The following is a 15589-nucleotide window of genomic DNA, read 5'->3' on the forward strand; positions in this document are numbered from 1 at the left end:
TTTTTTGAGACAGAGTCTCGCTCTGTTGCCCGGACTAGAGTGCCATGGCATCAGCCTAGCTGATTTTTCTGAGACAGAGTCTCACTGTCTTGGCTGGGCTAGAGTGCCATGCGTCAGCGTAGCTCACAGCAGCCTCAAACTCCTGGGCTCAAGCAATCCTCCTGCCTCAGCCTCCCGAGTAATTGGGACTACAGGCATGTGCCACCATGCCCAGCTAATTTTTCTATATATATTTTTAGCTGTCCTATAATTTCTTTCTATTTTTAGTAGAGATGGGGTCTCGCTCTTGCTCAGGCTGGTCTGGAACTCCTGAGCTCAAATAATCTGCCCACCTTGGCCTCCCAGAGTGCTAGGATTACAGGCGTGAGCCACCATGCCCAGCTCCTTTGCCCATTTTTAATTGGGTTGTTTGGTTTTTTGTTGTTTAGTTGTAGTCTTATTTTTCTTCTGCAGAATGTTTCAGGTATTTTTATCTTAATTCTAGAGTAATTTAAAGTTTAAAAAAAAATTCTCCCAAATCCCCCTTTAAAAGCAATCACATGTGGGTTTAGATTGAAATAGCATTCAATTAAAATACTAATACAGGAAAGAAGTAACATGTATGTACACTTTTCCAAATCTTTTATTTACCTCATTTTTGTAATTTTCACATCAGAATAGTGCTTTTTTGATAAATTTATTCATAGAAATAGTGTGTGTGTGACTTATTTTTGTTGCTAAAGAATTTCTATTTTTTCCTGGCACATAGGAAAGATGTTGATGTTTGTACAGTATGTATTTTGTAAGCAGCCTATCAGGTTTATTTAAGTGATTTATATAGTACTCTACCGTTGAAGCTAAATTCTTAAACATGTACATTAGTTAGAAGAATTTGGTTCTTTAGGGTTCATTGGAAGTGAACCTGCAGCGATGGTTTGAGTATGTATGATTTCTTTCATAACTTACTAGGTTTTTTGTTTTTTATCATTTTTAGACTCACTTTGATTTTTGTAATAATTCCTAGTTACCGTAGATATTATAATTATTCTAAAGGTAACTTTGTGTAGTTGCATTTAAAGAACCCAAGTTACAATTATAGCTGTAAACATGTTCTCATCTTTTGTATTTTAACTGTGCCTGTTAATTTGGCATTTTCCCTTTCCAACTCTAGTAGTTAATGGTTTGTAATGGTGTGAATTACAAACTGACCTCAGTAATCTCCTTTTCATTATCTAGTTAAAATTCTCACTCCTCTAGCCCTGGCAGGTGCACTAGCCTCCTAACTTGCTTCCCCAATTGCAAATTCTTCCATCAGTTCTACACGGGATCAAGTTCTGTGCAAATGCTAAGAAAGCTGCCTACCGCCCCATCCTCCTGCCATACCCGCCCCCAGCAATTAAGGTCTAAAGTTCTTAGCCTGAATTCGGTGCCATCTCTCCTCATTTTCTTTTTCTTCCCCATGACACTGTTCCTATTAAGCAGTGTAAACTACAGACAACGTATCTTACTATGATGGGACGCAGTGTCTTTTCCAGTAGTTCACAGTTTTTACTGAAAACAGCCGGTAGTGAGTTCTACAATAAGATGTCAGGTGTTTCTAGCACTGCACACATTTGAGCTTTGTGATCACCTGTAGTTACCTTACTAAGGTAAGCAAGTAAATACTTGGGTAACAAGCCCCTTGATGTGAATCCATCATCCACATTTTCATTAAGATGATCTATGTCTTCTAAAACAGGTAATATATAGTGGTCAGTGTGGGTTTTTTTGTTAACTAATTGAAACTCACCTTCAAAACCCATAAACATTATCAAATGTATGGAATGAGAAGTTGTTTTTTTTTTAATGCTAAATAAATGTCTCATGAAACATATGGTAAAGCTGAGTTCATTTGTGTCTAGTTGATAGTTCAAAGATGAGACATTTGATTGTAGGTGTTTATGTGGCTCTCATTGCTTTGAGGGTGTTTCGGGAGCAGAATGGGACCCACCCTCTTTCCCAGGTCTTTCCTTACGGGAGGGAGAAGGCCAAATTGCTTCCGAGAGATGGCATTGCACACCCCGGGAAGGCCCTGGGAACTTTCTCCTGGAGTATGAATCATTTCATATAAGTGTCAGAACAAAGGCATACCATTCAGGAGTTCATTCTTTGGCTTCAATTTCCAGTCCTAGGAAACATTCCCATTATGGTGTCCTGAAGAACTTTCCAGTTGTAAAGTGACTGTTTTCATAATAGCCATATAAGCATCAATTAAGGCATTGGCTCCATTGTTTATTTTTTCTTAGTACTGTGAAATGAAAATGATTGAAGAATAGCTAACGCTTACAGATGATGGGGAATGAAAACAATTATTAGAAACTACTTTCTTTATTGATCCAATTTATATTTTCTTGATTGCTTTATCTGTTTTGATTTAGGTGTCTTTTGTCTGATTAAACTAGACCCATTGACTTTATAATATTAGTTTTTATAAAAATATGCTCCTTTTACAAAGAGAAGTAATGTGGGTTAATAAAGGATGAAGGGAAAATTGTTTATTCTTGTCCCTTTCTCTTTTCCTCCGTGTCCTATTCTGCTGTACCCCATAATAATCCCGTAAAATTGTGGTGTAGCCTTCTGGACTTTGTCAGTATATAAGTAAGTCTCAACTTAAAAAACATACGATGCTTTTTTCTTTTTGCAGGGACATGCAAAAATACAACTTCATTGTATAATTTTATTTTTGGGTTTGAACCGTTAGCCTACTGGACCCAATTCTGAGTTTTTCTCAACCCAGTGTGATCATTTCTCAGTGACTGTGGTTTACAATTTGGTCCCATTCATTCATTTCCCACCTCTCATAGCTATCACTGTTCCCTCCAAGTCCTGTTTCTTCTTCTTCTTCTTCTTCTTTTTTTTTTTTTTTTGTTAGAACACCTAACATGAGGTCTAGCCTTGTAACAAATTTTTAAGTGCACAATACAGTATTGTTAAAAATAGGAATTATGTTGTACAGCACATCTCTAGAACTTATTCATCTTTCGTAACTGGATTTATACCTGTTGAATAATTCCCCATTTCCCTCTCCCCATCAGCCGCTGGCAAGCACCATTCTACTCTCTTGTTTCTATAAAATAGGATAATATTAACATTGTCCTTTTTTTTGTTTCACTTAATAAGTATTTCCACTGGAATTTTAGTTTTGCAAGGCATTGTTCACTGATTATTTTGGCTCGAATACAGTACACTTAATCAGGTTTTCCAAGGGGGTGGTTTTAGTAAATCAATTAATGAAGATTTGCTTCAAATCCAGTAGACTCTTTGTGTTACAATCTATGGCAAAGTGCAAATGTTATTCCTTCCAGATTTCCCCCAGGCAAAAGATGGTTATAATTACGGAATCAAAACAAATCTGTTGTCTGTATGTAAGTCTGTGCGCTAAGTGCATGAGCTTAAACTGTACCACTAAGGTCAATAATATTTCTGCAAGTAGATCTTAAATCTTTATCTTCAACATCTGGGATAAGTTACACCATGTGATGTGAACTGGTAAATGTCACCATTTCAGAACTGTAAGACTGAGAAGTCCTGTGTTGATGTCACCATTTAAGAATTTAGTGCATGAGTTACTTGCAGTCTCTCAACTGGCCCAGTATTGCCATGCCTTACTTTTTTTTAATATTGCCTATGATGTGTCTGTTTTACTGCTTCTTTATATGAAATCGAATCATAACTACTTGCGGTCAACTTTATTATTAAGTTAAACATTAGGCCTGTTGGTGAAACAGTTTGCCTTGTTGTCCCCACTATTTTTACCATTCCACTGTAGGAGCTCCCGCCTAGTAAGAGGTAGAACCTGTCTGCCTCCAAGCCCAGTGCTACTTTCTTTAACTGCAATGCTTCTATTCTTTGGCACAGTAGAGGGACATCGGGCTGGTCGATGGGCAACTGAATTCTAGGCCTCACTGTCCCTGGTTGGTTCTGTGACCCAAGTAAGCCATTTAACCACCTAAGTAGTTTTCTTATCTATAAACTGGGATAGGAATGGTAACACACTGTTAGGATTATTTTCGGTATCAAAGGGGCTAATCTCTTGGTGAAAGAGGCATTGTTTAGTATGCTCAGCACTCAGGAGAAATGGTGGAATGGGGACAACTTTGGTGAGGACAAGTTATCCTTAGGTGCAGGGGTGGGGCTGGATGCAGGTGACAGTGAGACTTGTGAAAATGGGATAGGGCAGGTCAGGGAGTGACATTTGGGCTTGTCCAGGCCATACGTTGGAATCAGAGAGGGCCCAGGGCTTCTGGAGTAGTTCTTAGGCACACTCAGAAATGTCTGCAAAGCTACGATGCTTTCAGAAACAGTGCTAGGAAACATGGTTTTTCTGAAGAATAAGCTCATTTTCAAAACTTACTGAGCCTTGACGACATTGTGGCCCAGTAATTTTGATCTGTTACTTGCCCAACCTTGCTCATGATGTCTGATGCCGATGACTCATTGGAATGTTTCTGCTGCAGGGGCTGCAATTTGGTAGATTGATACTCTCAAAATCTGTTTCACCGACCCCCTAAAGCAAGTAAAATGGGTGGCTAAATATAAATAAAAAGTTATTGCTATCTAATATTCTCTAATTCTTGCAAAGGATATAAAGAAAAACGTCTCTCTTTATGTAGTTAATAGATGGAAGAGACAAGCTTGTGAAAATGGGTTAGTTAGTGCTTAATGCTTCACTGTAGATGAGAAAAGACATAAAAATTTGTCATTTACTCTTGGCATTAAAAGAAAAATTAATCCATTCAGCAAACGTTTACTAAGTTGTACTCCATGCCAGATACTCGCCATTTCCTAAGGGACAGAGTTGAATCCAGAGCTTTTCCTGTTTGCAGGGACCCTAGAGACTAGTCCAGGAGACACACGGAAGCAGATGCTGTGACAGTAGCAAGTGTGGCATGAGCGGAAAGGAAGGTGTAGCCCGTGGTACACAGATGAGGGTGCCCTGGCAGGAGAGGTGCACAGAGAGACGGCGATTCTCAGTGGTGCTTCTGAAACTTACTGTGTGTTTTAGTCACCTGGCAATCATGTCAAAGTGCAGGTGGTGCTTCAGTAGATGCAGGGTGGAGCTGCAGATGAGTAGCAAGGGTTAGAAGAGAAGCATGAGCTGTCTTTGTATTCACTGGGCGGAAATAGGGGACTGGATGGCAGGGAGGCCTTCTCAGTCACAAGGATGGGCACCAGCCACAGGACAGAGTGAAGCAGCCTGGAGAAAAGCAACTGTGTGGGCACGTGTGGGGCTCGAGGGGTGGGGACATGACGTAAGGGAGAAGTTGGCAGGAATCGGCCCTAGGACTGCCTTTTATGCCTTTAAAATTAAATATTAACTAAGAGGCTTAAAAATAAGATCACCATCCTGTAGATGATTGGGAATCCCAAATTTTAGGTGGGGTCCTGACCTTGATTTTCATGTTCAGGAAATCGACATGATGGAGTTGGAAGGGATGGAAGGACAGGACTTCAGGAGGCTAATACAGTTGTTTAGGCAAGATGTAGGGGCATAAATAAGGATTTGTAGGACTTGGATTGAGAGGAAGAAGAATGCTTTGAAAAGAAATGACATGTCTAATAAAGTCCAATAGCACATGGTATGCCCTGGTGTCAGGGAGAAAACCAGAATGATTGGGGCAGAATGTACGCTGAGGTCAAAGGGCAATACAGGAGTAGGGCTGGAGCTAGGGGAAGAGCCTTAGTGTGGTGACTTCAAATGCCAGACCTAAGGAACTTGAGCTCTTTCTTTTTTCTTTTTCTTTTTTTTTTTTTTTTTGAGAGAGACAGGGTCTTGCTGTCACCCAGGCTGGAGTGCAGTGGCCTGATCATAGCTCACTGTAACCTCAAACTCCTGGGCCCAAGTTATCCTCCCACCTTAGGCCCCTGAGTAGCTGGAACTACAAGCCTGCACCACCACAACCTGGCTGATTTTTAAAATTTTTTGTAGAGATGAGGTCTCACTATGTTGCCCAGGCTGGTCTCGAACTGCTGGCCTCAAGCAATCTTCCAGCCTCGGCCTCCCAAAGTGCCGGGATTACAGGCGTGAGCTACTATGCCCAGCCCCATTTTTGTCTATTAAGATGAAATTTTTATAAGTCAAATTGCTGGGACAAAGCCATGAGCATTGCTTTCCAGCAACATTACTTGACTCCCTATCGTGTCCTTAGTCATATGGGACAGTATTATTTTCATCAAAAGTCTTTTTTCAACTCTTGATATTCTTTAATTATGTGGCACTGGTAGCATTGAAGGACCTGGTGCTAGATTGTGTGAGGATACGGGAAGAAAAGATGATTCCACTGTTTTGAGGCTGGAAAAAAAGAAAAGAAATGGGGCTCTACTTAGCATCAGTAGGTAGGAGAGCATCAGTCGAAGTTGAAACACTCAACAAGGAACTTAAAACTTTGAGTGGCATTGGAAGTCAGAAGGAAGACGAAGCCACAAGTGAGAATGTGGGATTCATCTGTGTGGTTAAAGTAAATAAAATAGACTCTCCAAGAGAATGAATGTGAGGAGTAGTGAGCATAGGATTGAACTTGGCAAATGCCCCTTATTTGCCAGGGTGGCAGGTATGAGCATCAGGCTAGTGTGGTTCCAGACGGGTCAGAGGATGGGAAGGGAGCGTGTGTATTTCACTGATAAGTGGAAACACTTTTGCTGCAAGAAAGAATTAGAAGTCTGAAGACCATTTAAGTTTGGCAAAATAAACTGTGGGGAGTAAAGAGGAAAAGATGAGATGAAAAAAGAATATTAATATAGCACCACCTGGTGTTAGGCATTAGGCATTTTTCAAATGAAATTTGTCTTACCGAATTGAATTTTTCTTCCTGATGTGGTGTTTTTTAAATTTTCACTTATTTACTTTCTATATGGTAGCCTGGGTTTGTACATGGACTAATTTTTTATTTTTTTAATCAACAGTTTTGGGGGGGTCATATTAATTTGTTGTTTGATTTCAGCTTTGCCACGAGCTTCTTTCTCACATGATTTTTCTGATCTGGCTTAGATTTGTGAGTTAATTACTTTAGGTTACAGGGTTACAGCCACACTTCTTATATCCTAATCGCTCCCTCATCTCTGCTCTTTTGCCTCTCAGTTATCAGAAATAACTGTGTGTGAAGCTTTCGACTTTCATCTGAAGTTACATGATTCTGAATATGCATTCTGTATTTTGACTCCAGTGGTAGTGCCAAAGTTTGAGTTTACAAGCTTAAAGTGCCAGCTTTCAAGATGAATAGCAATGGAAACTTTTTTTTTTTTTTTTTTTTTTTAAACCCCCAAGGAAAACCTGCATCCTTGAAAACTATACAGCCGTCCTGGGTGAATTTGCCGAGACCACTTCCTAAATCCAAAGCCTCTTTGAAAAGTCCTGCTCTGCGGAGGACAGGAAGCACCCCCTCCGTCGGCAGCACCCACAGCGACCTGAGCGCTTACAGCAATAATTGTAAGTCAGCCTCATGTCAAGCTCTGTTGAAACAGCAGTTATAAGAAAAACTAATGGTGTACAAATAATTTAGTGTAATTTTTCTTCTGCGATTTTGGGAAAATATGCATACTGCTTCCTTGGAATTGCTCTGAAAATTTGACAGGAAAAACAAATTCTTTGAAAAACATTATCTTTTGATGAATGTGCTGTGAAACACTAAAATTATGTGTCGGAGGTTTATTTTTGCATGAAGGATTCTAAAGTGCATCGTTTGAAGTAATGGTGTTTGGGGGCTTGTTTAAGGAAAGAATAGCAACCTAGGGGATCTGTTACCCGACTAGAATCAGAAAAAAAGATGACTTCAGTTTCATTTGCTTTATAAAAGACTATCTCTTATATGTTTGTAATATTTTACTTTGGATGCTAGATTCAGTGTAAAATGACTAATATAACTTAAAACCTAATTCTAAAAAGTCGGAATATTTTTTAAAGGTTTTAATTAATGTAAATTCTGTTTTGTGGGTTTAAAATGAGTGAATTCATTGGGCGACTCCTTTCATTCAAAAGATGTATTTGGACTTAGTACTTGTTTTCTCATTTCTTTCCTATATTTCCCCATGAAATAATTCATAAATTAATGAATTTAAATAATTTTGGAGCACCTGCTGTGCACAGACACCACGATAGGTGCCGTGAGGGACCAGGATAGAAAAGAAATGGTCCTTACTTTAAAAACGGGTGAGGAGAAAGGAGATATTTCCATGGGTGATACCAGATAAAACAAGATACAAGGGTGTGGAGAGGAGCAGAGAATTGATCCTCTCTGCTTCAAGGACAGATCAATTTCTTCTTTTTGGTGAGGGGATGGGGACCAAGTGGAATCATGGTCACTGAACCCTCTAGGTGTACAGTAGTATTATAGGGTTGCCAAACCTTATTGCATTTCTTTTTCTCTCAAATAACTTCTGTTGATTTTATATATGAAGCGATTAAAGCTCAGAGATGTTGTCACTGGTCCAAAGTCACACAGCAAGTATGTGCCAGAGTTGGGAGTGTGCCTGTGGAGGATAAGGCTTTGAATTAATGACTGAATTAATGAGCACGTTTCCAATGGGTCACTCAGCAGCGGTAGCTGGTCTCATGTGGTCGAAAGTAGCTACAGGCTGGCACTTCAGGAATACTGGGATATGTTCCTGAAAACTAAGCAGGATTACTCTCTGCTTATTGTTTGAATTTTAAAGTTGTGGCACGAAATCAGAAGGGTTTGCATGTACCAGATTTCTCTGTGAATTTGAAAGAGTAATTCACACTTGTATTATTTTAAGATCATTTCACTCTGGCGCTCTGCATGATGCAATGCGGTTTGAAAAACAAACTGCCAAAACAGAATCACCAGCATGCTCTGGAAACTGTTGTAGCGATGGCATTTGTGGCACTTGAAGCAGACACAGTCTGTAGTGCCGTAGACGCACAGTTTCCTTCGACAGCCATGTTGACTTGGCCACCGATTCAGTACCGTGTCTGACACTCCTAAGGAGGTTGTAAAATGCTTTTGTCCATTCCTTTTTGTCTTTCAACAAAAGGGTTTACCGTACACCCACAGAGCCTGTCTAGTGGCGATGTGTCCCCGTTGCAGATTAAGCATTCAAATCAATGAGTCTCTTTCTTAGTTTGATTTGCTAGCTGGTTTAATCTGTTTTGTGTAGTGCCTTGGAGCTTACGGATTTTTTTTTTTTTTCCCTCCATTCTAATTCACTAAGAGCAAGCATGAGGGATACGAGTGTGAACATGGCTGTAGTTTTTCCTGCTTAAGCTAGCTTTGATCCTTTTAAATGACTGTACCAGGAGGATTTCGCAGTTGTACAGAAACTGATATTTCTTCAAAAATCTTTATCAATTCTACACTCACCCCACCGGCTGGTTCAGAGAGGCACTATGATGCTACCTTATTGACACTGCTGGTCGTGGGATCCTACAGCCTTTGTATAATTCCTTTGTTAGCCACGTTTACTGGGAAAAAAAGTAGGTCGTCGATTTCTGGTTTGATTCTTTTCTTTTATAAGCATGCTTAAATTCTTATTGAATAAATTGATTTAGGATCTGTTGATTGCTGTTTTTTTGTAACTTGTAATTTATGTTAGATGTATTTCCTGGGCGTATTTATGTGTATTTAACATGTGAATGCTTTCTGTATAGAACCGATTTTATTGTACATTTCATGTTTTGAGACTCTTACTGCATATAATTCTGCAGCATTGTCAATGTTCTTAGCACATGAGATTATCCTTTTATCAAAGACTGTTTGATGGTTTAATTTCTGGTTTAATAACTAGTGGGTTTTGTGTGTGTAGCTTATAGTTGTATGAATATAGAAAGATGCTTTCCTAGTATTGAAATTGAAGCATCACTTTTTTTATTGTTTTCCTCAATTATAAACAAAAATACTAAAAATGTACTTTTTAAAAGACTACCTCAAAATGTGAAAAAAAATCATTTTGAGGTGAAATTTTTTCTGTTTTTGATAATGAAAGATCATGTTAGGAAATAACTCAATCTTTTGATCAGCGTTTTGATTCATAATGCCTTAAGCATTTGAACCCTTTTAAGGAATTTTGCTTTCTTGCTTTATCTGCTGGTTTCTTTGTGATACTGTTAGTGGCCTCATTTAAGAACTTCTTGACAGCATAGTGTGTTGTAAAATTAGCATCTGGTTCTCGGTACTTTGGGATCCTAAAGAAATAACATTGCCAAGTTTGAAAATGACAGAATCCAGATATGTGTAAGGCAATAAATTTTTCTTAGGAATTTTAGCGGGTTCTTTGTGTGTGTGCTTTTAAGCATAAAAAATTTCGAAGTTACGATACTGATTTCCTTTGGGATGTTAGTGTAAAACATTGCACGGTAGTTTCTTTACCAAATGTGCTCGTGTATAGAGGATAAACATCGTAAGCTCTTGTAGACTCAGATACCTCACATCCAGTTTTTCAAATCATTAGAGCGATTGGATAAAAATAAATGATACATTGTAGGTCTCGAATAGAAGGGAGGCTTTGAGGATCATTATGCAATTTAGAAGGTCGTCTCGGGAGAGTGTATAATGTTGCCATGTTAGCAGGAATATGAAGTCAAAAGACGTCGGTCACCTTCTACTTTGGCCACCAAAACATGTTTATTTTTGAGAGACAGATGGTGAGGGGAAACGTAAGAGATGCAAACCAAAGCTGTTTGCACTGTCTGCGAAATAGGAGAGCAGAGGGAGACTAAAGAAAGAAACAGAGCATTCTTTTCCTGCACCTTGGTGGCCAGCCCTGGCTGAGGTGGAGCGATGTACACAAAAGGTCACCCCACTCGGACTCATCCTAGTTTTCCTACTAGCTTGTGTGAAGTCAGACAGCCTTTCTCTGCTCTCAGCCTCAGTATTCTCATCTGATCAGTGAGGGGGAGGACTAGATCATCTGCAGAATCCTGGCTCTGACCTCTTTTTTTCCCTTCACTGTAATGGGATGGTGCCTGATCATTTGGAAGGAGGGCGTTTTACGTTGTTTGAGCAATTAAGCTGATAGAAAGATGAATCTTACTCTGTTATTTTTTTTTTTTCCCCTCATAGCGGGAATGGCAAGGGAGTATTGTCACACCTGCCGACACTGGTTAGTTGACAAGAATCACCTGTAGTACAGTGTTAACCGTTTCTCAGGCTACTTCCAGGTTCAGAGGGAAAGTTTTTTGTCTGACCAGTGATGTGTGCCATGGGTGAGGTGGAGAAGAGAGACGGGCGGTGTATTCTGCTGGCTCGATGTTACGACACGTGTTAGTACTTCCATGCTTCTGAATGGCCTATTTAATAAGAAAGTATCACCATCCAGACCACTATTAGTTCTGTTCTCATTCTTTCTCTTTTAATGTTTCGAAGGTATCTGTGAGACATTCTTGTTATTACAAAGTTGGGCGATCTTGCTTGTGAGGTTTGAAAGCTTAGACAGACGTCAGTAGTTATTTGATTTTAAGCCAGGTGGGCAGATGATCTGGCATAGTGAGGAGTGTTAAACTGATTTACAAAAAAATCCAGAAAGTGAACAGAATGTTGGCTATGTGTGTATATACATGATGTAATAAACAAAAGCTCATTTTAACCAGACGCTACAATGTATGAAATGTTTGCAAATAAAAGTGTGGAACAACGAGTAGCCCTTTTCTAATAGGCAAATCGTTTCTGCTGCTGCTTGGACTTTTCTGAGACTCTCTCTTCTTTTTCCTTTTAGACTCAATCATCTCTTTTTTATTTCACTGGAACCGCATTTTGGCCGTGGGGAAAAGACAATAAGGATGCCAGAGAATCTATTATTCTGGCATAACTGGGACAGCTAGGATGAGAGATGACAACGTAACAGGGACAATTTTAAACCACACATTAAAGTTGGCCGAGACCTGGGTGACCACATGTGGAATTGTACACCTTGACTCTACAGACCAGTTGTTGGCGAGTGGTCATGGCTCCCTGCAGCACTGTGTTTAGGATGATTCTGGGGTTGCATCTGGCCTCAATGGGACTGGGTACCACAGTCAGTTAATGGGGCCGCTGTGACACATACATACTATTTCCATACCTGACATTCAGACCCACTCACCACACGTAGGTGAGGTTGACAGCAGGGGCCAAGTCAGGACCAGAAGTTGGATATTGTAGATACCATTCCATTATGGAAACTATTATGCATGTTACTCCGTTGGAACTGTTGCCACTGGAGACTTTATCGTTTGGCTCTAATAACTCTGGATGGGGAAGGATTTGGTTATCATTAGGGTGCCCAACCAGTTCCCATGTTAGGAACTGAAATAGAGGATGTGAGAAATACTTTAAGGCGATCGTGGCTCATAGTGATGTGCATCCTTCAAGTCGGAGATTACTAGAAAGCAGTGGGCAGCCTGGAGCAGAGTGTTTCAGGAATTGACAGATATTTAAGTGTTAGACATAAGAGTATGTTCGGCTCAGCACAGTTTGTGCCTGCTGTTAATAAGATGGGAAGCGTGTATAGTAGATGATCATAGAGTGCAGGGATATATATCATGTATGTACATATATTTCTTATGTAAATATGTATAAAAATAGAAATGTTTTTTTATATTTAAAAGTACTTGTGTGTTTGTACCTGAGTCAAATGCGGACAGTTTCTTTGGAATGTGGATCTTTGACTCCATATTGCGTGTTAGGAAGTTGATGCTGGGCCTGGTGCTGGATCTAGTGTTGTGTTAAGTCTGAAGAGTGGCAGTGAGACGGTTGGTCTCCAGCATGACACCTCCTGTTCTTTTCACTCAATTCTTTGTAAACTGGAGGGCTGCGTGTCTAAAGCTTGGAAAAGAAAAGCATGAATTTAGAATCAAATGATTTTATGTTAGGTTTGTAAATTGAACCCAATTTTTCAATATATGAGTAAGTGACTTATTTGCTGCTGAACATAATAAATTGCTTCAAGAAAAGTAAGATTGTTATAATAGATAGCTAAGGCTTTATAATAGTATTTGCTTGCTTTATTGGATTTGATTCAGCAAAAGCTGAAACGCTAGTTGAAACTCAATATTTATTTGATATGAAAATCTAAAAAATATGCCTATGAAATTTCGGTTCTGTTATTTTAAGACCATAAAGTCATTCCCCATCCATTCCTTTAAAAGTTAAGTTGATTTTTACAGTAGTATCTTTGGTATTGTCGTTCCCACTAGCTTCCTGTCAACTCTGGAAAAACCACGTCCCTTGGTTCCGGGGAAGGTGAGAATTAGAAAGAAGGAAGGGTAGGAAACTGACAGAAGCTTGTCAGCGGGAGGGAAGGCTCTGTGTTGATTTGACCTAATATTATCAATGTTATGTGGGCACAGAAAGGATTAACAGATGGCTCATTGTACAGGGACTGGATGTGGATCAGGGGAGAATAATAACATGCCTTTGCAAGGTTTGAATGTGACATCTACAAGCACTGTTGTAGGAGTTTGTAACAGGTCAGCTAGAGAAAAATTTCCAGCTATCTTGACATTTATAATGTGTTTGTAAACAAGGTAGGCATCTTACCCTTTGCTAGAAGTGTGAGGTGAGAAAAGGGTTCAAAGTTGGTAATAAGTAAATTTATGATTATGAGTATTGAATAATAGAATAATATCGGATGCTTAGACTTGGGTATCGAAGATAATTTAGAAACAGACAGTTAAAATATCTGGCCTAAGGTGGTGGAGGGGAAATTTTTACACATAACATTAAAGATGATTTTTATTATTTAGGCGAGATTCCCTTTTATGCTTTCCCTTTGGGGCCAGGGATTTTTGTTCCAGGGCAGATGTTGGTGTCCAGGTCCTCGGGGCAGCAGCCGGGGATTCGAACCAGATCTCGTCCTTGCATCTACCAAGGAGTTCGTACATTATTGCTTTTGCACCATTAGCCAGCTGACTGCCTGTACTCTGCCTTGTCCGCACGCTGATGGACGCTCTTCCTACCCGCACCTTGGGCATATATATTACCTAGCGTGAATGGCCATATAATTTATTTCCCAACTTTTATCTGGGATGAAAGCTGAACTGGGCAAGATGCATAAACTTGGACTGTGCCAGGCATACGAGGATGTGTGGGCATTCTGATTATAGTGCGAACTTTGTATCCCTAAGCGCACAAACTACCTATTGTGAACCTTTGTATTCCCAATACTCGGTAATGACTGGCATGTTATACGTGCCTAGTGAGCACTTGCTGATTCAAGGAGGCAGGAATAAATGTGGAAAATTGGTACTGTACTTATCTATAAAATACACGCTTCTGTTTTATTACAGCTGGTAATGCTGCTATCATCAAGTATGAGGAGAAACCTCCCAAACCAGCGTTTCAAAATGGTTCTTCAGGATCCTTTTATTTGAAGCCTTTGGTACCCAGAGCTCATGTTCACTTGCTAAAGACTCCTTCAAAAGGTATGGTCCTCACTGTGGACGGAAGAGGGAGGGCAACAATTTGAAAGTCCTTGGCTGGTAGGCAGTTAAATTTTCACAGTTAGGTTTATGGTATATTTAATAATTATTTGTAAAAAGCATATCGAGTAAGGAGATATAATACATTTTTTTTTACAACGAGGGAGTTCTGAAAGTGGGTAGGTTCCATAGTTAAAACTTGTTAACATATAAATCAGGCAGGACAAAGGTAGAAGGTGAAAATAACAAAACTTCTAGAATTACATTATTCTGAGATAGAGTGCTCTAGAGTAGTGAGATAGAAAGGGGTAGAAATGCATGATTTACTTCCCAGAGTAGATGTTTCATGTTCATTACTAGTGTCTTCATTTCTTTAGTCCAAGACCATGTTCTTTTTTTCCTGTATTTTTTTTTAAATGTTCTCCATCTCTATTCCTTCTTTGTATCACTTATTTTGCGATTACCGTGGATACTAAGGAGACCTTTCAGGTTTACAAAATATGCGATATATACTTAACATGCAAAAACACTTTCATGCAACTTTATCACAGTGAGCTTGAAGCATGTCAGAGGTTTTCTTTGTGCTTAGTGAATTGAAAAATTGCTTAACCTAAAGAATAATTGTGATTGAGAAACTTGACCTATAAAATGAAATTCATATTTATATTAGAGAATTTGGGAAGCACAGAAACATATGAAGAGTCTTCCCGAATTCCATCAACCACCAATTGCTGTTGCATTCCCTTCCAATTTTTTTCTTTTGCATACATACATGATTTTGTTTTTGTTTCAACAAAGCTGGGGTCATACACTCTTCTGTATCTTGCTTTTTAAAAATTTTAGTAGTATCATGAGAGCTAGTGTATCATGTATATCATAAAGTATACGTACCACTTTAAATGGCTGTGTAACGGTCACTGTTTCCCAATTCTGTGGTGCAACTTCTGACTTTCATTGTCCTACATAACAGTCGGATGAGTATCTTTGAATGAGAATCATCGTTCATTGTTAACGGTTCTAAACACTTCCATGGGGTATCCCTGAAAGAGAATTTCTGGGTTAAACTGCATGAACTTCTTTGAATTGTTAGTATATATTACTAAATAACTTCTAAAAAGGTGTTACTCTCTCACAGCACCATACAAGAGTATCTGTTTGCTCTGCAGCCTCAACCCTTGCGTGTGTGGGTTGGATGGGGGGAGGGTGTACAGGGTCACGTGC

General features: G+C 39.3%; 1 protein-coding gene across 5 annotated transcripts in view; it reads left to right on the forward strand.

Annotated features, from left to right (window-relative positions):
- Nucleotides 1–15589, forward strand: part of MTUS1 (microtubule associated scaffold protein 1) — a 118892-nt gene that overhangs the window by 50803 nt on the left and 52500 nt on the right. For 4 of the 5 annotated variants that reach the window (XM_069484918.1, XM_069484915.1, XM_069484919.1 and 1 more), the window contains exons 4-5: nt 7283–7444; nt 14237–14371. In XM_069484918.1, the coding sequence (XP_069341019.1) occupies nt 7283–7444; nt 14237–14371 (297 nt within the window). Of the gene's footprint in view, nt 1–7282; nt 7445–9258; nt 9449–14236; nt 14372–15589 lie in introns of those variants that run through there. The other variant, XM_069484920.1, reaches the window with a different exon arrangement.

The sequence above is a fragment of the Eulemur rufifrons genome, chromosome 12 (genome assembly GCF_041146395.1).
Source record: "Eulemur rufifrons isolate Redbay chromosome 12, OSU_ERuf_1, whole genome shotgun sequence".
Lineage (NCBI taxonomy): Eukaryota > Metazoa > Chordata > Mammalia > Primates > Lemuridae > Eulemur > Eulemur rufifrons.